The following is a 27,804-nucleotide window of genomic DNA, read 5'->3' on the forward strand; positions in this document are numbered from 1 at the left end:
ATGTAATTATGTCATTTTCAAATATTTAAACGGTTTCAAACTTATTGATTGGTTCATTAAACCCCAAGGATAAACATTATACAACCTATCAAGGCAAATATTAAAAAATATATAACATCAAATTATACGTAAAAATCATGGAGCAAATATGTATATTGTTCTACAACCTTTTTTAAAAAAAAATTTCAACTGGTTTGGCTCTGCAAACATTTACAACCAATAATCATCAACAATGCAAAACACAAGTAAATTAAATGTTGTAGGTCTCTGCCAATGTAAACCAGAGAACTCAGTAGATTTAATAAAAATTGAAGGAAAAAAAAAACCAAGTTCACTTTAAAAATGCTTTGTAAAATGAACACAAAATTGGTTAATAATAATAAAATGCTACATTACAGAATAATTGCAGTTTCTTGGCAGTGAATAAAATAAGAGATGTCAACCTCACATGTAAAAAAAAATAAATGTCTATTTAGACAAACTGTAACTATAAAAAAAAAATTACATGTAAAAAATTTTCTCTCATTATATATTCTTGTTCTGTACAATTTATTTCATGTCTGTATCTAAAAAAAAAATTGTCAAATAAAGGGCCGGTCATATAAAAGTCATACTTTTTTGTTTAGAGGATTTAACTTTTCAGCTTAAAGTAATGCAAAGTTACTTATGTCTTTCATAAAGTGAATATATTGCATCATCACAATGGCATTGTATGAAGCATCAAATCTCAATTATACACAAATTACAACAGAAAAACCCATTGATAGGCGAAAATAATGGATGGATTTCCTTACAATGCATTTGGACAAATAAAAAATAAATGGACAATTCGTTGTATTCAATTATTATAGTCCTGTCCTTATCAACAACAACAAGAGTAGTCCTTGTTACTGTCATGTACAATGTGGAATTCTCCACATTAAAGTGGAATTCTCCACATAAACCAACATGATCATCAGAGTGTTTTGCTCATTACATTTTGGTAAGTAGATTTTAAAGCACTTGTTTGATCATTGACGAATGTTCTAAATACTGATACAAAAAGGTCCTTCCTTGTTCCGGTCAAATGCAGTTAACACCCAACAAAGTCAGTCAAAACGTTGACTATGAACACAAATGACTCGACACTGGCCGAAAATTCCATGAACAAGGTATTCGTAAGGGTTCTTAGACATTCTTGTTCAATGACCGATGATGGGACTATCAGATGATTATGATGTCACAATACTAACTGAGTGGTGTAATAACAAGCAATAATATGCCCTATGTTAATGGAACACATTACAACATTCAGTAAAAGTGTGCGCCTCATCTCCGACAAGAGGTCTTTGCATGCTCCGATGCTATAGCAAGTTTTCATTTATTTTTGTTTGCATAGATATTCTCTGATTGCAAGAGTTCAAAGTGCGCGGAAGGTCTCTCGTAAACATGGTCTTTTCAGAAAAAGACCCACACAGTTTTTCTCTATAGTACTGCACATCCGTAATGCCTTCAGCATTGTGTTTAAAGAATAACAGTGAATTAAGCTGCCAATCCTGTAGAGTTTGAGACAGGTTTTTCTCCCTAGACCGCATCCTCCTTATCGGAGTCACTACTACACGTACTGCTACTGTTTGTGTGGCTGATCACATCGTCCGACACACTGCTACAGCTCCGAGACATTGAGGAATATTGGCTGTCTGACGTACTGACGTGCGTCTCTAATGGCGTCACTCCGGGCTCCAGATCCAGATATTCCTGTGGAAAAAACAGATCAGCACAATAGACACAACAAATCTTAAAAAACATTCTTAAAAAATATGATAATAACTGTAACAGACAAAAAGAGAAATAACTTGGCCCTTCATTTATACATGTATGTGTATAAAAGGGGATTCGGGGGATATAGAGGGAGGGTGGGTGGTTAGCATTACGGAAAAGAAGAAAAATTTTGGTTGTGAGCATGCAAGGTTGATTTACAGGGAACACATTACATACATGTATAATCCGAGCCAAGCACTTCCCGGTGTTCTTCATTCTGTCCCCACTCACCTCCCCTCGGCTCGTCAACATCTTGTCGAGGTCCTTGACCAGGGAGAGGAACGTGGGGCGACGTGTGGGGGCGTCGGCCCAGCAGTAGGACATCAGGCTGTACATCTCCTTGGAGGCGTACGGGGGGCGCTCCATCCGGTGACCGCTCCTCAGCAGCTCAAACAGGCGCTCCACAGGCACCGAGGGGTAGGGGTTACCTCCCAGCGTGAAGATTTCCCATAGTAACACCCCATAGGACCATCTAATGAGAGAGAATGTTCATGACTTAATTTGATACTGATTTAAAAGTTAAATTGATACCAGTATAGTTGGATTTTTATCAATTATTTATATATAAAATGAGAGATTCAATCTTCAAACTAACTAAGAAAATTCAAATTATATGATTCAAACTTTCAAAAGACAATGAATATTTGAATAAGGAGATTCATACTAGAATACTGAAGGTAGGATATCCAAGGATATTCAAACTTCAATTAGGCTAGGAGTATTCAAATTTATCTACTGAACACTTACACATCACTTTTTGAGGTATATTTTCTATCAAACAAAGCCTCGGGAGCCATCCATTTCACAGGAAGACGACCCTGTCAAGAAAAAAGAGTGTTCATTTACGAGGGCTTCCTTCAAAACCAATAAAACACACCGAAACAAGCAAAACACATTCCTCCTGCATGAGGCACAACTAAACTTGTATAAAAGGAGTACTTGATGCCACATGTGAATAATTACTGCAATAAAGATTGACATTAGTACAATGTACGTAAGAATGGGCATCAGTCAGAGATGAAAGCTGCCTTAAATTCTTGCTCACTTGAAAGATGCTTTCTCTAATCGTTTTCCATGTTCCAGGAAATGCATAATAGAGCAGTAATTGAATTTTAAAGATTGGTTACACAAACACTTCTCAGTATATACAATACAGGATTTCTCATTTAAAGAACTGTTATACAATAACTTTCAAGTGCATGTATTTAAAATACACAATTTTTTCAGTGTGAATAAATTATAAATGCCCCCCCAAAAATTCCACTTACATCTCCAGTTTTTCTGTAGTAATCGATATTCGTAACGTTTCTTGTAAGGCCGAAATCAGCTATTTTTAGCACATAGTCCTCAGCAACTAACACATTTCTGGCAGCTAGATCCCGATGAATACACTGGCGCTGGGACAAATAGTCCATGCCTCGGGCTATCTGATATGAAAATGATATCAAGTCTTTCTCAGAGAGCGTTTCTTTCTGGGGGTTTTCCTCACCAACGGGCTTTTCGTACCCACTGTTAGGGGGTCTCCTACTGCGCAGGAAATCCCGCAAGTTTCCATGAGGGGCAAACTCCACAATGACATACAGAGGACCTAAAAGCAACATTGCAAGGTAACATTATCAGTATGAGACCAATAGATTAAGGAAGCTGGGTGGTCAACAAATTAAAATTAACCAAATTAACAAATTGACCTAATTAACAAATTAACCACACCATCTTCCTTAAACTTTTAAATATACTAATTTTGGCCATAAAATAATATTAAGTAAAGAAAAAATTCATGTATGTTAGCTTTAAAATTTGAACACTTTCCTATATTTTTACACAGAGCTCTTCATCAATAGGAGGTAAATATAGCCCAAAAATGGCAAGGAGTATAAAGCCTTCTTAACAAAACTAAAAGTACATTTATGACCGAGGACATGCCTAGGACATATGAATTGATATAACATTATGTGATAAGTACCCACCATTCTGAGTACAGCAGCCTAGCAGGTTGATGATGTTCTTGTGACTACCAATCAACTTCATCACCTCCATCTCCTGTATCAAGTCGGTCAGCTCCCGGTCCGTTGCATCCTCTGTGGATCAGAAACAATACAAAACTGTCATTCACCATTCAGATCAAAACATATATTCCCCATTTCATTCACTATTCAAATCATAACAAGACTCCTCTTTCATTTACTAAACATTCAACAGAAGTTTCGCCCCATCTTTTCCCAAGATCCAACCTTTCAATGTGGACCTTGTTAAACTGTCCTACCTTTCAACATCTTGACTGCCACTGTGACTGCTCCATTTTTGCCAGAAATACCATGAGCGTCTGCTTTGATTACAACACCAAAAGCTCCCTCACCCAAAGTTTTTCCCATCACAAGCCTGAAAAATTCAGATTTTTTTTTTCAACCTTGGTAAAGTCTGCAGAGAAGGGGACAGAAGTAAAATGATGACATTTATAAATGTACAAGCACAGTTTGTAAAAAAGTACTATTTTACCTTTCTCTAGTGAATTCCCAAGTCTTGTCCAGTGGCAGGTCATACTCCGACATGACAGTCAAGTCTGAAGAAAGGCGGCGTCTCTGATTGGTCGTTTCAATGCGTACTTGTGGAACAATCAGAGCCTGTCCTTCTGCTCCGATCTTGTTAGGGTAATAAATCTCATTCTGTGGTGGTGGAAAATTGAAAATATTACAATGTTTCTTTTTCACATCTCCACCTACTTCCTCAGACATTTGTCAATCTGTATATACTATAGGTTTCTTATTTTACACGACTAAATTATTCTGTGATTTCACTCTTTTGCATCAAATAGCCAGAATATAAAATACCAAGAAACAAACTTTTTGTCGTAATTTCATACAGTTCACGTCTGTCAGATTCTAATATCTATGATGGATACTTCCCACATTTTTTTTTTTTGAACAGGGAAATTAAATTGTCATGCTAAAAACTGGTGAGGGTTGCTTCACGTCTTCTACTTACTGGTCGCATTACAATGACTCTCTTGACATTGGCAAACTTCTTGTGACGGAGATTCCATCTTCGACAGCAGACTATGGCGACAATGCCGACGACTAGAAGGAGGGTAGAACAGACCACGGACACAATGGTGATGATCATAGTCATATTGTTCCGGGGCAAGGGAACCTGCTGTATCACTTTAGCCGACTCAGGCACAGGTTCTGAAAAAATGCAAACTTTGAATGCATGTTCATCAGATGACCACTGGAATGGCAGTCTTGCATAAAAATGGGATTTTCTCCTTCTCTTTATGTGTACTATGTATTTCATACTTAATAATACTTCTATTACCATTTCAACCCCAAAATTTAGGATAAAACCCATAATACCAGTAAATAAAAGGCTACTGAATAGATCATGCAAGTCTACCATCACCAATACATAACTTCTATATTGATTGAATTTATATATATAAAAAAAATATATACCGTATATATACCTTTTTAAAAACCAACAAGTCAAATATAGCAATTGAATAAAAATTGGAATACATTGTTTGCTTTCATACAAAATTTTCAACAGCCTCTATACAGTTCAGAAGGCTCGATTATTCTCTGGACAATTTTACATGTGCACTGTCTGTGCTGAAAAGCAATCAACTGACCACATTTAAGCCGTAATTCCCACATGCAATAGAAAAAATGTACAATGATTTTATTCAAGGGAAATGTTATGGTTTCTGGGTTTCATAAAGCAATGTTTTAGTTGTGGCGATAGTGAAGTTTATGATGCTATGCACACCGAGAATGACAGAGATTCCCGTTTATTGTTCTCTTTTGGTTAAATACAATCTTGGTAGTCACTCATGCAACATTTCACTAGGTTATTTGGGTGAGATATCGCTAAAAACTTACCCAGACGTGAATCATCTGTGGAATTTGTGCAGTTATCACATTTTGAATCTTCAAAATAAGACATGCAGGAAAACTTGTTGAACTAATGGTTATTTAATATTTTTTCAATAAAAAAAAAAAAAAAAAAAAGATTGGAAAATAAAAAAAAAGAAAACATGTAGAGCAACCTACAAGCCATGAGAATATAGTGAGAAGAGACACTGGGAGTAGGGGCACCCAAAAATGAGGTGGAAAAAAAAAATCAAACAGTGATGTTATCATTGTTAAGTCAACAACAATCATGCAGGAAAATTGTATAAGCCATGTACAGAGAACAGACAACATATTGATGAGATCAACCAAAGATTGATGGCCACCCCCCCCCCCCTCCTTTTCCCCTCTTTGAAAAATATTCCACCCCCTTCCCCTTTTTGAAAAATATTTTGAGGGATTTTGCTTATATATGTTGCCTGTTCTGGGTTATTCAACGAAAGAAGAGTTGTTTACCTTCAACGGTCAGCCAGGCGCTCTGGAATGCCCGACCCATGGAATTGGTCACCAAGCAAGTGTACCACCCAGCATCCTCGTAGGTCACATTTCTGATGTACAAAATCTCAGGTTTGGTTAGGTTGAAAGACGATTGCTGAAATACAAAAAGGTCTTTGATTAAACAACGCACTCTTAATTAAAACACGAACGATGCAGAGAACTACCGGTAAGTTTGTATCATGATTTTTTCCCCTATTTTATTGAGGACAATATTTAAAAAATTCATTGTTTCACTAATTTATTGAGGAGAAGCATCATATGACCAATCTATAACTACTGCAGGTTTACTGAAACACAAAAACATCAAGTATATATACATGTAATATTCAACAACATCAACACAATCATGCACACTGGCTTGCAGAGTTTTTTAATCTATCATTTGACGTTTGTACGGACTATGTATGGGACATGCCTTTCGTCCTAGTTATTTCTTACATCTCTGTCACACAATCATTCATCTCTCTCAGGATTCTAAGAATGTCTAATTTCATGCTTCAAGTTGCTGTCAGTTCACTTCATATCTATTTTTTTTACAAGATCCCCATGGTTAGATTGTGTGAGGATTGTTTGGTTCTGTTTTCTATTTATTAATTTTTTTTTTAAATCAAAATTCAAACACGCATTGGTACATGGAAAAGCACACTTGGATTTTTTGATTGATTTTTCTTTACAGGAAGGTGGAGTTTTTTCATGCTTAAGTTTCTGTGGACACATTTAAACCATGCTGATTTTATCTGGCATTTTCTGTTATTGTAAACTGAACAAGGACTCATATAAACACATCAACATTGCACTGCTGTTACTCTAAAGGGGCATGACCAGAGATGCAACACACATCTCATACGTTACCTTGCCGCCCAGCCTGCCCCGCTGTGAATTCTTTAAGGATAAACATGAACAACAAAGTTTACACATTGTCAGACAACCATCTGAAGAATTTTTTTTGATTTTTTTTTTTTTTTTTGGCCCCTTCATACCAAGTTTAGCTGTAAAATTTATCTATAGATAGGGTGAGTCACTTTTATTGCCACATTTAGACATGGTGTGATTTGTGCATCAAAGAAAAAAAGTAAAAAAAAGTACAAGTGCTTGACACAGTAAGAGAAAAAATTTAAAAGTATGAAAATTTGTAAGAAAAGAGAAATTTGAACTTTTTATTTTCTTAAGAAGTGTTTATACCTGTATGATGTGAACGTATGGATCTTCGTTTTCATTTTCGAAGGAGCCGTTGACCTGGTAGTGTTTGAGCCACTGAATGTGGGGTTGGAGGTCACTCATGACCACTTTACATTCAAACTTCACGTCATCCATGTAGGTCACAGTCTGGTTCACGGGACCGTGAATCACAGGCTTTGTCAAAACCCGGTCTGAAAAATTCATAAAAGCTCACATTATTTATTTTTTCTCTCTTTCAATCAAAAGTACAAAATAAGCTTCAAACCCAAATATTGGAACGAGCGAGGGAGCCTTTATTATCAAATCTTTACAGAAACTGCTATTGCGAGAGAAAAAAAACCTAACAATAGTCCCCCGTATAAGCTGCAGTCAAGAATTACAGCATCTTTCTTTTGGTTTGTTTGCCAATGACAATTACAAGACATTTAGCAAACAAAAGAAATTGAAACCTGTGGAGTTTATTGTTTGATGTTGACGATAAATGTAACTCTCCGTTACAGAATCTGCCAAAGATCCCGAGTAAACTGTGCCTCAACACCCCCTAGTATCAGCACAGAGCGCTTCCTGTAAGCACTTCTCTGCAATATATCTCACCAGAAATTATCTTGGAACGATATCGGATGTCTATTGAATACATGTTTATTTAATTCTTATCTTATTTCCTCCCCGAGTTTTATTAGATATTTTGACATCACTATTAGCCTCATACCTCACACCAATATTTGTTCGAAAATCAGCTTCATTAATCACTGTTAAGCACAAGGGTCCGTATTCAGAGCTCTATAAATATCTTGTTGTACAGATTATATTGGGCTGATGCAAACTCTACGTGAATCATCGCCATTTCCTATGACTGTTTTGAATTACATGTACTTTTCTATCTGCATTTTTATATTATTGATACAAGAACCCTTTTTTTTTTAATTCTTTCAGAAAATTTACCCATCAATGTATATATATCTACCACTAATATTTCATATAAAATGCAGTTTACTTACGTTGTGAACTTTTTTGAGTCTATTAAAATGGGAATTCATTCTTCAGAAAACTTGAGACTTACCTATGACTTTAAGCTCAAAGGTATGGTTGATGTAACCATGTTCATTTTGAGCAACACATGTGTATTCTGTCGCATCCTTTTTGGTCAACCCTTCCACAACTAAAGATATTTTTCTTTTGACTTTATACTAAAAAAAAAAAAAAAGAGTGGAAAAAATGATAAAATATGGATAACCTTAAAAAAAAAAAAAGATGGACATGAACTGTTTCAAAAAACTTAACAGTGCAGGCCTTTTCTTAGTTAAAATATCTGGTTACAGGGACTGGCATAAAACTATCAATGAAACATGAATTGTTCATGATGTTTTTCTTGCCAGAGAGAAAGTTGGCCTTTGATATTAGATGTGGGCTTGTGTGATGGAGAGGATGAAATCCTTTATCAGCGATTCTAAAGGAATGGCTGTTTCAAGTGTATATATGTGTAAACAAACTGTCAATTTTTCAATTTAAAGTGAGCCCCAAATTTACCAGCTTTCCTTCACTTTACACTACCAATAAGCAAATCTATAGAAAAGTAAACTAAAGATACTGGCCTTTTCTCCTAGGTTCATTTCTTTTATAAGTATTGATCAAGTTTAATTTTTTGATAAAGAGATTTTTTTTATTGCACTAGTTAAACCTATTGCAATGCGCGTAAGAAAATATCTGGAAAGACCTCTTCTCCTTATCCCCCAAAAAATCACAAAATAATAAAACGTGTTCATCTGGTACAGCCGACTCCAGATCCCGAGAGATATTATAAAGAAACTCCCGCAAGAGCCATTAGTTTTGACAGATTTTTCATATTAACAAGCCTTTTTGTGCACGTTTCGATTCACATCACTGACATTGTTCAATTTTATAAAATTAGCTAATTTCATATCCTCCACTTTTATATTCAGCCTGCTTCTTGATTTTTTTAGCGCTTCAGATAGATCCCGACTCATGTTTAGAACCGGAAACGTTCATAAGATTCAGACTTTTTTTTCAAAAACAAGATCTGACCCAGCAGCGTTAAGAAGAAACAAAATAGATTAATTATGAGGTAACAAGTGCTCCCTGTGACGGGGATAATCCTTCCTTAGTCCCAGAGAGATTACGACAAGTGATGTAAACCAGATGCTTGCAGCTTTTATTTTCATTGCTAATGACAGCCTTAATGGGCATCACAAAATTATTTAGCAGGCCATGTTGGTCCCCCATCACGTAAGAGGTTGTAAATTCACAATTGATTGGAGCCTTCTCCTAATATCTTCCATACATTAACCTTCTTACTTTTTAATAGAAAAGGAACTAAATACAGCTAATAATTAAATTTAAAATAAGTATTTCCTCAATATGAAAAAATAAATTTACTACATAACATAAGATATAGCTGAATAAGTGAGTATGGACAACTATCAAATGATAAACACTGACTCTGAATTCATATTATATTTTTCAACATTAACCCTTAACCTTTTAACAGAAAAGGCAACATAGCTAATAAATTTAAAAAAAAGGTTATTTTCCTGATAAACAAATAAATATACAAAAGAAAGCATATAATTAGTGATTATGAATGAGTATTGTGTGGAGTACGCACCTTGCCACCACTGACTGCGGAGTTGATTTGGCGTCCACCCACATACCATGTGATATTGGGCTCGGGACTACCGCACACACTACACTTGAAGTCCACGGAGGCTTGGGAAGGTCGGGCTATCCATTCATTTAATTCACCCTTGTCCTTAAATTGTGGTGGACCTGAAATTATACAAAGATGTCACCTAAAAATGAACTCAAAAGGAAACCTTGTCATTGAATTAAAATGTTTTCTTACATATGCAAATAGTGGCTTAATTTGGTCTTTGAAGTGAGAATTTGCGATGAAGTTAATGCTAATAAGAAATATTAATTAAAAGTCATCAAAATAAGTACACTGATATGAAAAGTGACAAATACATAAATCTAGCAGTCTGTAATGTCATCGTGAGATGTTCATACAACATTCATGAAGATGCCATTTTGTCTCATGAATTCTGTTAAATACTTGTTACACTGCAGGTTCAAAGAGAAGTTTAAATTAGTGAATTCCATGCTGAACAAAAGACGAAAAAAAAAAAAAATAAAATAAAATAAAAGGTGCAAAACCAAAGAGAATAAAATAAAAAAAAAATTCTGGTGTGAAAATGTTTTGAGTGAATCAGTAATTTTTTTTTTCAAAAGTAGATATATTCTAAATGATGAAAAAAGTCCAAAAACACTACAGTCATGTTGCTAGTTTTAATGCAATATCAATAGTCACACACCTAAGCATGAATATTTTACTAGTGTTAAAACACATCTCATAAAACATTGTGAATGTCAAATTTCTCAGAAAATTCATTTTTTTTATTGTACCTTTCAAAACTCAAGACTTAGAAAAAACAAGATTATCCATTATGTGAAAAATTGAGCAAACATAAAATTTAAAAGCTTAATCCTGTTTCCCCACTCCTAACAAAAGGCCTCTCCTAAAGATTTTGCATATGCTCAGTGTAAATGAGAAGCTTCCTCCATGAACCGTCATTTCAAATTTGACGGCTTGGCATCTTACAGGACTTAATACAGAAAACAGTCCCCGTCTTAATAAAATTAAAAAAAAAAACTTCCAAGAAAATGGCACTTATTTTCATACACTGGGCAGGGTCAAGCAGTAAATTAAACTCCATCATACACCAGGGTTTTTTTTTATTTCTTTCAAAGGAGGGGTTAAAAGAAAAGGGGATTTCTAACAGCTGTTTCAGATCACTGCTTATACTTATGTTTGACTGTAGCCTGGACATTATTAGGACAAGGGGGGCTCCATAATGAGATGCCACAAGGGCAAAACCAGACTTTTTTGTGTTAGTGTGGCAGAACCATTAGCACCGGACCATGGGAGCCATCCTCAAATATTTCTTCTTGGATGCGGCTCCTCTTCAGGTGGTCAGAACCGAGGGAAATCTTTCTTCAGCATGTTATTGGGCAATATAAATGCTTTTGTTCTCCTTACTCAACACCTAGATCAGAAGGGTAGATCACAATTTCACCAGTTTAATACCCTTGTAAATCTAAGTCGGATCTTCTTTTCTTTTGGATTATGATGTTCATAATGGTTATGGGATTTCTTCCCCCCTAAATAATATAGAAACCAGTGATCATAAGTGACCGCTTTACCAGACCAGCAACGTTTTCCCGCCTTTTATAAATCTCTATTTATCATCCTTTCAGTGGGGGTTTACTTTGGGGTGTTGATTTAGATAACTGCCATTTCACCTTGACACAATATTTTATGTCAACATGTGGAGCGTCACCATAGCTCAAGATTTTGTCAAAAGAAAAGATTCATAACAGAAGAGTGAAATAAAATTTAGTGGATATGAATTTTCAAAACTTAAAAAAAAACCCACAATTCCTTGCAACAACTTTCACTCGCTTTAATCCTTACACAGCATTAAAAACCCTATAATTGATTATTGAATAAAAGATTTTTTAGGGGAGGAGAGAGTTACTTCATTTCTTTTTTTTTTTAAGATGTAATTTTTTTTCCCCCAGGCTTATGACATGTGAACAAACAAAAGCTCAACAATGGGGATGTCCCTGTTTGGTTGGGCTCAGCGGGCTGCAAGTCCAATACGTGGGCAAACACCACAGAGACTGGGCTAAGATAGGAGTACAATGAACAATAAATGGTATATTACGCATTACAGTGAATAAAAAATGTTAATACTTAAAAAAAAAAAAGATGGAAAAAGGACAGCATTTTGACAGTTGCGTACAAAAGTCTTTATAAAAAACAGTACGGTAATCAGAGAATTCCTGCAAACTTGTGGCAACTTTTTTTTTCTGCGAGGCTTCCGAAAACTTGCAAATGTTTTAAAAATTTGACAAAAAATGAAAACCATATGTCATGAATTTTTGGGGGGTTGTTGTTATAGACTCTGAAATCAATTTGAACTAAGAAATACAGGATATTTTACCACCAATCCCCCGTCATAAAGTGTCAGCGGCAGGAAACGGGGCTCACAAAGCCAGCCTCATCATTTACTAAACAACACACAACCCCTAGCATAACTGTCCAAGAGATTCCAATTTATATCATTCTGACGTTTTTTACGATTTCATTCTCAAGTTTGTGTAACATCTTGAAATGATCATGTGCTTTCTAAACTAAAGAAAGTTTTTTTTTTTTAAAGAAAAACATGAACAAACAGAAAATGTAAAGAAATTTTAGTTAACAAATTATTATGTAACTACTATAAAATAATTTTTTTTTTTTAATACCAAATGAATTGAGCATGGTAAAAATAGGAATGGAAAAGAATTTCAGTAACCTATCTAACGTAAAATGTCTAATGGTGAAATTACCAGGATGCTAGGCGTTCCAATTTCAGTCTCAAAGTACAATTATTTTTTCTTCCTACAAGCTTCGACTGGGGAGAGAAGTCCTAGCCCTTAATCAGAATGTCACCCATTATTTCTGGGCCCATTGTTGTCAAGTTTTACTGCTTTTTAGTGTCGACACTTGAACTTTTCTTCAACTTTTGAGAGACTAGATTGTATTCAGGATTCTCCCACTCTTGACAAACCCCAAGATTTACCCCAAATTAATACTGCACACACACAAAATTTTTTTTTTCTAAGGTATTCTGTTAATTGGAGAGCTGCGTAACTTATCTCAACAGATAGGAAATAAAGTAAGGGGAATACATGAAACATGTCACAACTGTTAATGACAAAAAATTTTCTTCACGAAGAGTACACAATCCATAGGTATGCCAACAGTTGATAACATTTTAGGGGAGACATATCATAGTATTTTGTTAATTACGGGGAGGTTATCTTACCCACTTTCTCGCAGTCAACATTTTTGTCCACAATTGGTTTTTCTGCAAAAGAAAAAAAATGAAAATGCACTTCATCACATGTAAGCAATGTCTACTATAGAATAAACAATAACTTCATGACTGAACAGATGGCCTTATGGAGGAATTACAGCAGATTACAAGTTATACCTCTGTTGAATGGCTTCCTACCCCCCCCCCCCTTTAACTCCTCCTCCCTTTTTCAACTAAAAATCATTAAAATTAGCAAGTAAATCTACTAAGGAATTCCCCAAGAACGAGACATATTATTTTAGCTTTCTTTACAGTGACCACAATTGTTTGATTAAATAGAACTAATGAAGCCGAGAACGAATGACTAGACCATCAATTACTGGGCCTGTTATGTTTCCCCATCAGTGGTCACCTATTACCTCTCCCTCTCTGACTAAACCAGGTCAATAAAGCCCCATAAAGTACAGGTTTCGTGCTTACCGTTTTTGACTATGAGGGTGTAGTTTTTCCATGCCTCCCCGAACTGGTTTTCTCGATGGCAGGAATACTGTCCACTGTCTTCTTCCCGCGGTTGCGTAATTAACAAGGAATTTTTGTTGACCTTTAGCCTGAAAAAACGACAAAATTGACTAGTTTACTCACAGACACAACACTGTGGCAATGTAGTTTTTGATATGTGCAGAAGAAGGACCAATTTTACTTTCTTAGGTGACTCCAAATAATTATTTAGTCTTTTTTTTCATATAGTTTTCATCGAACACCAATCATTAAGGGAATACTGTTTACTTCTAATAAGATGTTTAAAATAATAAATCATAATTTTTTTTAACATCGTGAGGAAAAGTGTTGACATGACTGTTTCATTATTTATGTTTGTAATATAAGTTGAAGTTTTGATCTAATGGTTTACCTATCGTTGTTACGAGTTTTCAGTCTTTCTCCATCCTTATACCAGACAGTGTATGGCCGAGGATTACCGAGCGCTCTACATCTTAGTTTTAATTTCGATCCTTCCTTTACTTTGATGGATTCTACCGTTGGATCATTCTCTCTTAATCTAGGTGGTGCTGAAAATTAAGAAAAGTACAATTAAAATAAATTGATTTTGATCTTTTGATCTAATCACATGAAGCAAACTACACAGATTAAACTTGTAAAAGTGAAAATAAAAGTTACAGAACTAAGATGAAAAATTTAAAAACTATTTAATTATCTTTTGTCTAATAAAGTGATACAGCAATTTGTGCATATTGCCTAGATCACATTACAAAAACGGTGACGAGTTCTGCCAAAACCCCCTAAATTTCATGTCGTTGGTCTTTTCAATAATTACATTAATTATTCATGCCACATATTAGCAGACTGCTAATTTTATGGATATTGCATGTACAGAAGCCAAGAAACTAAAATAATAGGCCACGTACTGGTTTACAGACTTAAAAACTTGAAGAAATGCACTAGGCAGTAGAGGACACTAGGCAGTAGAGGATATTTTTTATTCAGTTTAATGTTCATTACTTTGAAATGAAGATGCACCTGTTTCTCAGTAATTTTGTTCTGACTAAGTTTTTTCTTTCTCTATTTTCTTTGTGTTTTTTCATCCATCTTTTTCTACTGTAACCCCAAAAATGTGGTCTTTAGCTCAGAAAAAGTTCAACAGATGAAGTTGATGAGTTTTTAAACTGAGGTTTCCATACCAGGCATTCCATGCTAATAAACCAGGCATATTGGGAAGATGTTTCCCCCCAGGGCCTGCACCCCACACCAGACTTCACCAGGGGAGGATTAAGCCATTACAGAGCAATCAACCTCAAAACCTCTTTGTCATTCTGATCAGTTCGTATCACTCAATGGAAAAAAGTGCATTCCATCAGTGTCAAGACAGTGCCTACCAAACAAATGCACATTCCAGAAGTTACCTGAAACCCCACTGTCAAAGCCCAGGTAAATGCACACACAGACTCTACCGGACAGGGACAGTCCCTCAAATAAAATCGGTATATCGCTTCCCCCAATTCTTTCCACTGATTGGGTAGATTGCACCGGTATTAACAAATTTCCTCTGTGGTTGAAATAAAACGACAGGAAACTGGCTTTTAAGTTACTTAAATCTAGAAATTAAAAGGGGATTTAAGGGAAAGCCAAGAATTTTTTTTTCTTTCCATGAGAAGAGGACTAGTCTGCTATGTTAATGAAGAAGAATGAATTCAACAAGGGTTGGGGTTGGCAATGTGAAAAAAAGGAATTCGTTTTAAAGAGATAAGAGAGACGGTTGATTTTGCTGAGTATCCCACGCTATGGTGCCATTTAGAATAATAAACAGCCATCAAAATCACTGACCATTCACTGGGAAAATTGCTACACTTTTCTGTCCTACTCATGAAGAGATTTTAAATATGACTTTTCATGAAAAATTGTTAAAAGATTAAGAGAAAAAAGCCTGGCAAAAAATTTTTAATAACAAAATTTGACAGGAATTACAGTATGCGGGTGGTTTGTGGTTTATTTCCAGCACATAACAAGGTCTATTCATTCTTTGCGTGCCCCTTTTCTCAGCTTCTCTTTTTCAGCATCCAATTTCTCAGTACAAAGTCTTTTAACTGCACTTATAAGAAACTCTAGGGAAGTGATCGTTTACTGGCTATGAAAGAGAACTTGCTAACATTCTATGTCTGATAACTATCTCTCTTTGTGAATTGCACCAGAATTATCTGCTCCGAGATCTGATATGTATCAAGCCTATTAGATTCAAGGGCTGTAGAAATTTACTACTGTCTATAATTTGCCACATATTTCATTAATTATCCTATCTCCTTCCTTGATTAGATTTCTGACTGTGAGAAACGGGGAGGATTTCTAACAGCCTAATTATTTAATTTTTCATTTACAACACCTTGTAGCAAATGAAATTAATGATGATATGCTGTTAGTTTTCATCATATTTTCCTTTCAAAAAAAACAAGAGAGAAAAGGTTTGAATTCTTACCTCCTGTGGATTTGGTTGTAGTCGTTGAAGCAATCTCATAAGACAAATTCAGAACAATAATGCACGTGATAACAAGAGTCTGAATGTAGCCCATTTCTTGGAGGGTATGTCCCTTGTAATTCTCTACATCATGTCACAAACAGCTCCAAAAGTTTCTCAATAATTTTAATCTGAAAAATAATTTTTTTGAGAGGGGTGAAAAAATCATTCACTTTGTATTGACTATATCCATTATTAGTACACAATTAATCTTTTACATTGACCCCCGTTTGACTAGGGACATTGACCACTAGGGATTAACTATTTCACCTCAACTGATCCTTTGTGCACTGTTATAACAAAGTATACAATGTACCAAGATTATTTAAACTTCATAGAGAGCAATATTGCCTTTCATAGTTGTCTACCTTGGGTCAGTACTACTTCACCGAACTCCTTAAAGACGCTAGCACATAGGTGCGAAATATTACATCCTGCTAGTATATAAAAGATCTAACAGTACTTATACTATATAGCCCCCCTAATAATTGGCCTAATTAATTTTCATGGCATTGATTGATATATCCCGCATTACCACCGGAGAATTCCCAATTCATTTCTAATTACACCGTTTGTTACAATTCCTCAGTTGGCATTTTAAAAACAATGAAAAAAAGAAATTCCTACTGTCGCGGTTTTTTCTTTCTCTCGAACTTCGCAGATTTTGCGTTTCTACAACTTATCCCTATAGAAATTGACCCGGTGAACTCGGGAGTCTTGGGCGAAACAGCGGGCGAGAATAAGAAAAGATCGTAAAAACCCCTCAGTCGATCACTCAGAAATTATAAATACAGCAGCTTACATTCAAGAAATATTCAAAGAAGACTTTTCTGGATATAATGGTAATTAAAAATAAAATCACATCTCAGGTCAACAGGTTTCCTTTGAAGATTAACGACCGATTATCCGATTAAAATACTTGATCATCTGCTCACACATAGACAGTTTGTCTCGGCTCGAAACCACTACGGGTAGTCCTAACTCTGCTCTTTTCTATTTTCTTTTTTATCTTTCGGGTCCAAATTCAGGTGTCGAACTGGGGTACCCAGTGGCTATATCATGAAAACAATTACACACGAGTTCACACGCGTGGAATAGTTTTGCCTGTAACCGTTATGTAATTATCTACATTGTCCGCGGCGATAAATGGACATCAGTCACCTTTTTCTGGTGACATCTACTTCCTGCCCAAATTTAGCACCCTAAAATCTATGAAAATTTAATCTCTTATAAAAAAAATAAATCCAAGTCTACGAGAAACAAGAAATAAGTATTTTTGCTTATATTTTTACTACTTTACTAAGTTACCGCATTAAGTTACACTCGACACCAAGATTTTTAACAAATTTTCCTACAACTAAATTTCTTTACAGTATCTGAATTGATTTTCTCACAATGTCCCCAATAGCTTACCTGTTAATTTCAGCGTAACATAGGCGATTTTTTAAAATCAGGTAAATTCAAAAAAAAGTTTTAAAAGAAAATATAATCCAAGTTGGAAATCAACACTTTTTTTAATCCATCGGAATATTTGTAAATTAAAGTGACTATGTTAAAACAGTATAATTCCTCTACACTGATAAAGTAGTAAAATCCACACTGTAAAAATCTAGTGGTCCTCTCCCGAACATCAACACTAGCTCGACTGAAATTGTTTAGCACGCTGATCCACTGCTCAGCGTGTCACGTGACCCCCATTCAAAAAAATTGGGAGGCTTACCGTACTTGCGTGTGTGCAATAAAAATCTTTCACATTTCACTTATTATGATAACTCGCAGATCTGGTGTAGAAGATCCTAGTTATTTTACGTTATTGCACCGTGAACTTTGCCAATTTAATGCAATAATCACTTGCATCTTCACCTGAAGGAACAGGTACACACACACTTAATATTTGACAACCTTTCACATGGACGTCATGAATTCATTGTCAGGACTCTGTAATAACTATTTTACCGTCTCAAAACATGTCACATTATTAATATTTTATAAGAATTTTATGCAAATGTGATGAATTCAGAAAAACAAAAAGCCTGAACATGGAGTGCAATATAACAGATCTAAAGTAATTAAAATAAACATGATTATTACAATGATGATTTTCATTTTAATGTATTTTATGCATATATCTTCTCCATGCCAACACCGTTGCACAATGCATAAACAGTTGTCTGCAGATGTTCAGCCTCTCCCTCAGACAATGGGGCAGCAATAGATCAGCATTAATCAATGTTCCATACAGATCAGTAATGAAGGTTAAGTACAAATCAATTATTGAGGTCCCTTTATAATAAAGGTCCCATACAGACATATATTTAAATAATCAAGGTCCTGCACGTAAAAAATCAGTACTCAATGTCCTGTACAGATCAGTAATTAAGGTCCCATATACAGATCAACAATTAACTGTAAAGATCAGTAATTAAAGTCCTATATGAACCAGTAATTAAGGTCATGTTTAGTTTAGTTTAGTTGAACTAAACTTAACTGAGGTCCTGTATAGATCAGTAAAGTTCAGGTGGTGTACAATAGTTGTGTACAAATCAGTAATTAAGGTCCTAGAGGTCCCATAGAAATCAGTAAAGTCTAATACAAATCAGTAAATAAGGTCCCATACAAATCAGTAATTAAGGTCCTATACAAATCAGTAAAGGTCCTGTACATATCAGTTGGGATAGGTTGAGAACTTCTACGATTTACATGTAGGTTAGAGCTGTCCAGTGTCCTTCACCCTGCCTCTGACCTTTTGCCCTTTGCTGCTTCATTACACAATCCCTCCACCACCACATGTTGCAGTTTCTTGTTGTTACAGGAAAGGCTTATTTACAAATAACGTCAGGCATTGATTTCTTTACTTGTACTTTTTTCAGCTTCTTTTCCTTACAGTATCCTCTCATGAGTTGTCTAATTATCACCATATTGGATGGACACTTGAATTATCACATTGTTTGATCCCAGTTCATCACAATCGTCTGATTACTGGATCATGTTGATTTTTGTGGTGATTGAGATGATCAAGACGAAGATTTTCCTTTTCATTCTTAATGTCCATTTCAACAGTTCAAAAGAAAAAATTCTACAGTATGACATCCCAACATAATTTTCACCTTTAGTTAGTACATCTGCCAATTTTTTTAAATTCAGATTTCAAATTGATTAGTGTGTTTTGGAAGTTCAGTATATATATCTATATTGTATGTAAAAAGAAATTGAATCTGAATTTTGTGATGAAGTCTTCCACAAACTGCAGTAAATCCAGTATTTTTCTGTTCTCCAGCTTGTGTCTCTCGACAAAGAAAAGCACATATTATTATGAACTTATACACACTTCTGAAATTGCTTTGACCATTTAATATGCTGTCATTTTCCAGTCAGGAGTCCATTTACAAATTATATTGAAATGTCACAGTTATTATCTGTCAGAGGGGTTAAAATGATAACCAACTCTTTCTGCCTTATGTTCACTCGGGACTAGAAGGAAAAACGCAATTAATCAAGATTGCAATAAAAAAAAAGCGAATGTTATAAAAAGTTTTAAAGAAAAAAAAAAAAATTTAGTATCTGAATCTCGTCTGTCAGGATACAAAGTTGGAGAAAAACAAATGGTTGGTGGGTGGGCATCGAACACTTGTAAACATCTGCAAATTAAAAATATGAAAACAGACACAGTACATCTGTAGGATGTGGAAAGTATAAAATTCCTTCTTCAACAACTTCCAAAAAAAAAAAAGAAGTTGAGGAGATCCTTTTTCTCATTTTTTTCTTGTCTAAGTTTCAAGTCTCAATGCATCAATTCGCTCTTCGTGTATAAAATGGTTCTGACGTTAATTACAGGGATGCTATCCCCTGCTCCCAACCTTGCCGGGTCCTCTTCCTCAATACTTTATGTAAATACGAGGACTTCCTTAGCCCTCTGGCCCCGGGACCATTCCTGTGTGTAAATAGGGAGGAGGTATTCTTCTACCCACCTGAAAAATAGATAGACACATTTTAGAGTTTTGTCTTGAGATATTTTCTTCAAACAACAAACATCCTTCCTTCCTATGGGGCATGTCATGACCCCTCCTTAGTAACTGCCAGTTCCATACAGACAATAGGGAGGAAACAGATGCTCTAGACCTTCTATTTCAATTACCAACAAATTTTTTAAAAAGAAGAAATTGTACTTTATAATGTTAACTACTTTCAGTGATTCAAGACTCTTATGCCATCTGTGACAGCAGTATCTCTCTTATTTGGAGGGAGTGTGAATAATTTGATCGGTAGTGTCACAGGGCATTATTGCTGGTGATTAACAAAATTCATAAAGAAACATTTAAATTAAATAAATATGAAAGAAAATTCTATTTCTGTAAAGATAATTAAGCTTGTATATCTATAACCTATATTAAAATTCTTATCTCCAAGTTCAGACAGCTTGTTCATACTGCTGTAAAACTATTTGAAAAATCATCAAATTTAGTTTAGAACTCTCTCTCTCATTCTCTCTCTCTCTCAAATTGGAAGTCAAATACCAGTACCGGGAATTCAAAATACAGAGAGAAATGGAGTATCTCATTACAAAAGACATGTACCCTACAGCAAGTAATATGAAACCCAAACTGGACAGAGTATTGAGGGAAACATTCTAACTTCCAAATATAGAGCAAGCCGATACAGTTACATTTTACATCTATATGATGTTTTGAAATAAAACTTCTAAATCAGGAGACAATATTGATGTAAGGTCAAGCAGACCCATGCGAGCTTTTAAAAATATCAAAAGTGGAGACCAAGGAGTAGATTCGCTGTCTCTCGTGGACAGAAAGATGAATGAATGCACTAACTTAATGTCACTCTCCCCATTGGCATCTGGGCCTTGGGTCATGCTAAACTGTACCATCTCACCACACCTGGCCAGGTGAAAAGAGGTAACAATGTAGTGGTCAAAATACAATAAAATCTTGACACTTAGTGTCTTCCATATGCTGATGCAAAGATGTTGACCATTGCATACACTCCTTAATTTATGACATTTGTTTACCTTCTTTATTGGTGTTTACTAGTGTACAGGTACCACTAGCAAGCTTAAGTTCTTAACTGGAGATTTCTGGGGTCCTTTCACTTGCTGTTCAAAAGAGATGTTTGTGTATTATGGAAAATAGATTGCAATGCATCAGTGAAAATACTAAAAAGACATGATTTTCTGCCTGTGGATATTTCAACAAATGCCCAGCACAATGCAGAGACTCTGCCATGCTATTAAGAGGCCTACTGGAGCAATACTAAAGATTTCAAATCCCGAACATTTAATTTGAAAATTTTTGAATTGTGAGAGAAAATCCAATCTGAGATGTTTTGAAATGATACTCTACTTGAGTTAGCTCACTATTGTCCGTCTTTGTTAACTTGGTAGGGTTTATCAGATCCATGTCTTTTATTCTGCTGATTTCCCTTTAATGTCTACTTAGCATCACCCCACACCCTATCACACCTCCTCTGGGGTCCCTCCCCGGGGAGCAATTACTGGACCGTGATCTAATTATACACTGACCTGCTGTGTACAGGTCTATTGGGGTGTTCAATCTTAATCCTTATCCCTGTATTTTTTTTTGGGGGGGGGGGGGGGGGTTCTTTGTTATTTTTTGGATAAGTGATATGCTAGCTATCAATTTTTGCAAGCTTATGTTCCTTTAGTTATTTCTATGCAATTTTAAAAGGGCTCCTATCATCATGGTATTTAAGTAGAATAGATAAATATGGATTATGCTTATAAGATGTCTTAATTCATGACCCTTTTAATTGTTGCACAAATTATTTGTGCTATCTGCCTGTAGATATGCTCAAAATGTTCCCTGAGTTGTTTTTTTTTCACAATGAATTTTAGACATCTAGTTTCTAGATTCTATTACAGAATTTGTGTACAAGTGTATTTAGTGTGGGTCAGATTTCAGGTTCAAGGGGCTTATTATTGACATAGATACAACCCAGTGGCCACTCCAACCATTCTGGAACTCATTATTTCTTACTCAAGATTAATTAAGGATTACTACCATGGCTAATCCTGCTGACCCCTCTATCAGTTACTGTTTGTTTTGATACTGGGTAGGAAAGATGTCTGCTTTTGATTACTGGTCACTATTTGGCTTTTATTTAAATACTTTTGTCTCCTTTAGTAAGGTACCTTCATTAAAGAAATCTCATTTGGCTTGTGATTTTGTATTGTCGCTGTGTAATTTTCGTTATCTTCAGAGGTGAAATTCAACTCTTGTCTCCTGAGCCCCCAAGATTTTTTTAATTGACCACTTTGGCTTTAGGTTGCACTGAGTGTTGACTATGGTACATGTTTTGCGCTCTGTTAATCACAAAAATAACCAGTTAGATCATTGTATTGGCGTTCTCTGTTCACTTGACCCGTACAAACACGCTGTAGAAAAAAAGAAGGAGGTACAGAGGTTACTCCAAATTCACTTGATCCTGATGTCGAAGATAACCACCCACAAAAATGCAACTAATATGTTGAATTCTGTAATGGTGGGCATTGCATAATGTAATTAGTCCCCACTGCAACAGTGATGGGATTTCAAGCCATGGAATCATGAGTCACTTCTTTGCGTGTTTAGTCAAAATACTGCCGGATCATTTCTTTGAAGAATTAAACAAACAGTCTCTATTTTTAAAAAACAACACATGGTAAAATGCATTCGTTTCAGCAATCGTAGCGTTATTGTTATTAAACACAATGATCTATATCCTGTTTTTTTGTATCTCTTAGACTTCTGATTTAGAAAGGAGACATTTGACATCTCTTGTTGATAAAACAATATTGACACCCTTTCTATTTCTCTGCAAGATTTTGAAATTTTCAAAATAAATAGCCTAATGGCATTACTTAAGCAAATAAAGGGGGCCCCTCTTTCTGAATGTGATTTGGAGTGCACTTGGCTTGGAGAATTGACAGTCAAATAAATCCCTGCATATATGACCCTCTCACCTGTAACGGGACAGAGAGAGAAGACGGATTCATTCCACTAGCTTCAAGATATTTTCTTTTTGAATAAAGTACCTAGCAACTGCTTTAAATCCCACAAGAAATTTAAATAAGGCACCAATTGGGGAAAGGTTTAGAGTTGGTTCTCAAACCTTATATTTAAAGAAGTCAATTTATTCTGCATTTGACAGTTTTTTCTACGAATTTCTTTTTATTTCAATCAAAAGTTTTGCCTAAAAAGTTTTCTACATTTAATTGTCGATAAAAAATATAAACAAAATCTTAAATCTTATTCCTACTGACTGAGAATTCTTTATATATACTTGGGTTGCTGTAAATTACAGCAATCTAGGTTTTAAAATTTGACAACAGAATCATTTTACCATGTAGAATTTAATGGGACCCTAACCATTCAAGCACAGATAGAACTGGGGGAAACAGGTCTTTGTTAAAAGGAGAGGAAATCAGTTATACAAGAGTCAGTTGACCTAAAATCACTACCCTAGCTCAAAGCTTTGTTTGTCTGCTCTGTTTACATGGGTATTCAGATAACCGAAAAATGGGATTGTCCCCCAAATCCTGGGCTCTTACTTCAGAGGATCAATACCCAAATTGTACCTGCATACCTCTTCAACCCCAATTACGTGGTGACTCCTTAGTATTGCTCAATTTATTTGACCATGTGGAGAAACTATTTATCTATAGCAGTGTTAAGGGGGAAAACCTAAGTGGCTATAACATTTATGAACGTTTCTCATAAAAATGCACAAATAAATGAGTTTTCAGCATTTTCAAGTCAATATTTCTGTACTGCAGGGTTCTTTAAACTTAAATTAGAAGATTCAAGATATTTCCATGTGTTTGCAATAATCAATGGAAATATTTTAAGAGTCATAACTTTATCTTTTTAGCTTGCAGAGTCAGTGTCCTTTTAAAAATAATTTACACACTAAACGTTATAGAGATAAGAATTAATGCACCAAATGCATAGAAATAAACAAGTCAATTTGTGTCCAATCATTTCACAGGAAATCTGCATATTCAGTTTAAAGGAGGGTCCCTCGGTAATACCTTAGATACATACCAAGGAATTCCTCTCGTAACAGGTGCAAAAATCCTGACCAATAGATTTGAAAATTTAAACTGATTGTGTATTTCATTTCGATATCATTTTACAAATCTTTGATTTCAATATGCATGTTTTCATAAAATCATGGTAGCTCTTATGTAAAGTTAAAACTTTCAAACAAATTAACAAAAAAAAAATAATCTTGAATGAACCTCTTTACCAATGCCTTTGTGGCTCTGCTTTGGACTTTCAAAGTCTGCACTCACATTTAGCTGAAATAAGGCAAGAATAGTATAATTAACAACAATTACTTTAAAACATTAAAATTTGATGAATGATATAAATGTTCCCTAATCACAGGAGTATATTGGTATAAAAAAAACACACACACACAAGGGATGGAAAGTGTCTAAATGTCACAAGAGATGGCCGAGAAGATACACAACTGTTGGTGGGGGTGAATTAAATTTTTTCTGATGACTTGTTAAAAGAATTTGAGTCCCTGCCAGAAGGTAAGATAGGAGGAAGTAGAAGGCTTACACTAGAGAACCCAGTAAGATAAACCATCCCCTACTCACAGACAGTTCAAAGCACATTCTCCCCCGAAAAAGTTTTAAACTCAGAAAATGAAAAAGTAAACAGTTTACGTTGGGGGTATGTATGGTTTACAGTAAGGCCTGGCTTTTGGCAGGGAGCTGCAGGCACCACCAGGGTCTTGCCAGTGATTGCTGCCAAGCCTAGTAGCACAAACACTCGATCCCTGAAATCTCAGAGCACCTGTCCTCAACACAATATACATTTCATTGATTAGGGAGTCCCATGTTCAACATTATTTTCAAAGCTTTCAGCATTGACCTTTTCTTCCATTTTTTCGCTCTTCTTCTTTTCGAATTGACATCTTGTTTGGATCACCTTGCACTTTTAGAGAGTTGTCAGTTCTGACAATGACACACGTGTAAAATATTCTATTTTTTATTCTATGATCAGGTCTAAGATGTTGAGTTTTGTATTTGAAAAGTAAAAGAATTTATAGAAAAATTTCAAGACTTGTATTTCCAGGCAGCTACAGGCATTCTGTTTTAAAAGTTATTTGGACGAACATGTGGTAATTGTGACCGAGTATAAAAATCTTGGAACTGGAATAAATATAGAATAGAGCAAAATAAACAGAATAAAATCCTATCCTAGATCAGTCATATCATCATCATTACAAACATGTGCCACCACGCTATAAAATAACCAATTCTGTGATCCCTTATTCCAAAACATAAGCGGAACCGAGAGAGAATACAAATTGTGCTTAAAGTCAAAAAACGGCAGCTGAAAACACTTGTGCCTCAGTAAATGGATAGAAATGATAAAAAATGTGTCACTAGAGAAATCGCTCACTTGGAGTTTATCTAACATAATAGACCAAAATATATGTCAATGGGGGAACTCTTGGTTTGATAAGAACAGATCGAAATGCAAAGTAAAAGAGAAATAGAGTGAATGAATTAAGATTGAAACATGATGGAGACTTTGTAATCAAGACAAAAGGCTTGGCTACAGAGATTGTATTCTAAACACATCAGATGGATTCTGTCAGTTAGTAATGACCAAGAAGAGCAGCAAGTGTTCAGAAAGGATGATCTTGTACACACTTAGAAAGTTCAAAACAAGGAGGGATCAATTCCAAGACAGTGTGGAGGGCAACAGCTTTTTTTTTTTTTTAAAACCCTTTCAAACTATACTGCTATTTTTGTGAAAGCAGAGGAGTTTTCTAGTATAATATGCATGACTTTAGTACTTCTATAGAAGCAAAATCATGTCCAAACAATTGCACAGTGGTTATATCTATTTTTAAAAATAAATTTGGAAGACACAATGCACCAACATTTTGTAATAAATCATGTGAAGAGGAAACTTTAGAAGTACAAAACTATGTATTTCATTAAAAAGAAATTAAAATCTACAATGTGGTGCCAAGTCAATAAACTTTTAATCTTTCAATTTCTCTTAAAAAACCTGTTTTATGAGAAAAATGTTTAAACAACAAAGAAAACTTTACCTTAATTAAACATTATACCTGTTGATAGTTAGATTAAATGAATATAGAGAGAAAGCAAACTGATAACCCACTGCTATAAGCATCAAGCCAAAGTCTACACTTGGTCTTCTAAGCAGCCCCAACATTTGACTCCATGAAAGAATTCCATTTAAATCTGTAATAGGAAAGCATAAATATAGTGATTAGTATTCTGGTAAGATAATTGTATTTGATCTGTTTGAAGCAATGGTATATTGCATGTATTTCAGCCTATTTGATTATCATTTTATTGCAGTCTGTATAATTAATTGCAACTAGTCCATATATGACCCAAGGAAAAAAAATAAATTCAAAATGTTAAATTTAAAAAAAATCGCTATAATTAAATAAAGAAAACTGTGATATATTAAATATTAATTCATCTGTGTAACAGAATATCACAAAATAAGTCATATCCTGTCTTATTATACAGTATCATGCAGGTGCTTGCATTTAAATCTCTTTGTCAAGTTTCCTATACCTGTCGTTTCAATCTTACCTGGTTCAGGTGTACCAAAAGGCCAGAGACGACTACTTCATTTTTTTAAACTTCATAATTATCTCCTATGTTATTCCTGCAATAAAGTTTTCTCTCAGCCAGCCGAAAGTCTGACAAAGGCAATTACAAAACCAACTAGACTTGGTATAAAAGTTGCTCCTTTTCACAGCCATAATGAATCATATACACAGTTCGATCACTGAAGATATTCAACTCGACTGATCTGTCCTCAAAGATGTGTGTATACTTTAAATGTTTTATCTATATCATGTCCATACATGTTATTTTCAAGATACTCTGTTGGGTGAACTCAATAATATAAAGAAAGGTATCAAGAAAGGTAAAAAAGAATAGATAACGTAAAGAAGATAAGTCAATTTCAATCATGTACTAGAAATTTCTTTTGTAAAGCTTAAAAGCAGGCTGCAGTACCCTTGGACTGGAAGTTAATTTGGTGCAAAACTAACACTTGTGTTAATTGTCATTTTGGGAAATAACTGCAGATGATTGTACGACAATAATAACCGCAAACCGTAGACATAGTAGCTAGTAATTGCACAACAGACCAGATATTATATAAAATGAAAACAAAATGACAAACTAACATCTTTTTAACAATGTCACAGTGCAATAGTACCGAAAAAAGTTACAGCATTTATAACATTAGGTATCCTTCATACAATACTAGGTTTTCAATTGTGTATGTAAATGCAAGTCTATGTTGAAACAACTACGACATTGTTACAAATACAAACCAAGTATAGAACAGTTCAGATAGCTTATTATCTAATTTTCAATTATTTAATGATAATAATGATTTATTTACACAAAATTCTCAATACAATTATATCTTTGTAAACCTCAAATTATATATTCTGTAGGAAAATCTTAATTCCACTACTTAATTTTAAT

The 27,804-nt window shown here is 34.9% G+C and overlaps 1 protein-coding gene across 8 annotated transcripts; it reads right to left on the reverse strand.

Moving 5' to 3' along the window:
• Positions 1 to 569: 569 nt before the first annotated feature.
• On the reverse strand, positions 570 to 27,133 carry LOC105325059 (fibroblast growth factor receptor 4). Of its 8 annotated transcripts, none has more exons than XM_034473023.2 (22): positions 26,893 to 27,133; positions 26,447 to 26,529; positions 24,546 to 24,597; positions 17,700 to 20,254; positions 16,248 to 16,417; positions 14,172 to 14,328; positions 13,742 to 13,869; positions 13,271 to 13,312; positions 10,006 to 10,166; positions 8,443 to 8,569; positions 7,386 to 7,573; positions 7,056 to 7,085; positions 6,162 to 6,297; positions 5,676 to 5,690; positions 4,783 to 4,982; positions 4,297 to 4,463; positions 4,064 to 4,179; positions 3,768 to 3,878; positions 3,069 to 3,388; positions 2,548 to 2,618; positions 1,978 to 2,272; positions 570 to 1,737 (listed from the first exon to the last, which is right to left on the reverse strand). In XM_034473023.2, the coding sequence occupies exons 5-22, from the start codon at positions 16,339 to 16,341 to the stop codon at positions 1,564 to 1,566; spliced, it is 2,532 nt and encodes an 843-aa protein (XP_034328914.2). In that variant the 5' UTR covers positions 16,342 to 16,417; positions 17,700 to 20,254; positions 24,546 to 24,597; positions 26,447 to 26,529; positions 26,893 to 27,133; the 3' UTR covers positions 570 to 1,563. The 8 variants fall into 8 exon arrangements, with proteins under 8 accessions (XP_034328914.2, XP_065924900.1, XP_034328916.2 ...); XM_066068828.1 differs by having other exon boundaries at positions 5,676 to 5,723; XM_034473025.2 differs by having other exon boundaries at positions 2,032 to 2,272; positions 5,676 to 5,723; positions 26,893 to 27,131.
• Between the last annotated feature and the right edge of the window lie 671 nt (positions 27,134 to 27,804).

This window comes from Magallana gigas, chromosome 8 (genome assembly GCF_963853765.1).
Source record: "Magallana gigas chromosome 8, xbMagGiga1.1, whole genome shotgun sequence".
Classification (NCBI taxonomy): Eukaryota; Metazoa; Mollusca; class Bivalvia; order Ostreida; family Ostreidae; genus Magallana; species Magallana gigas.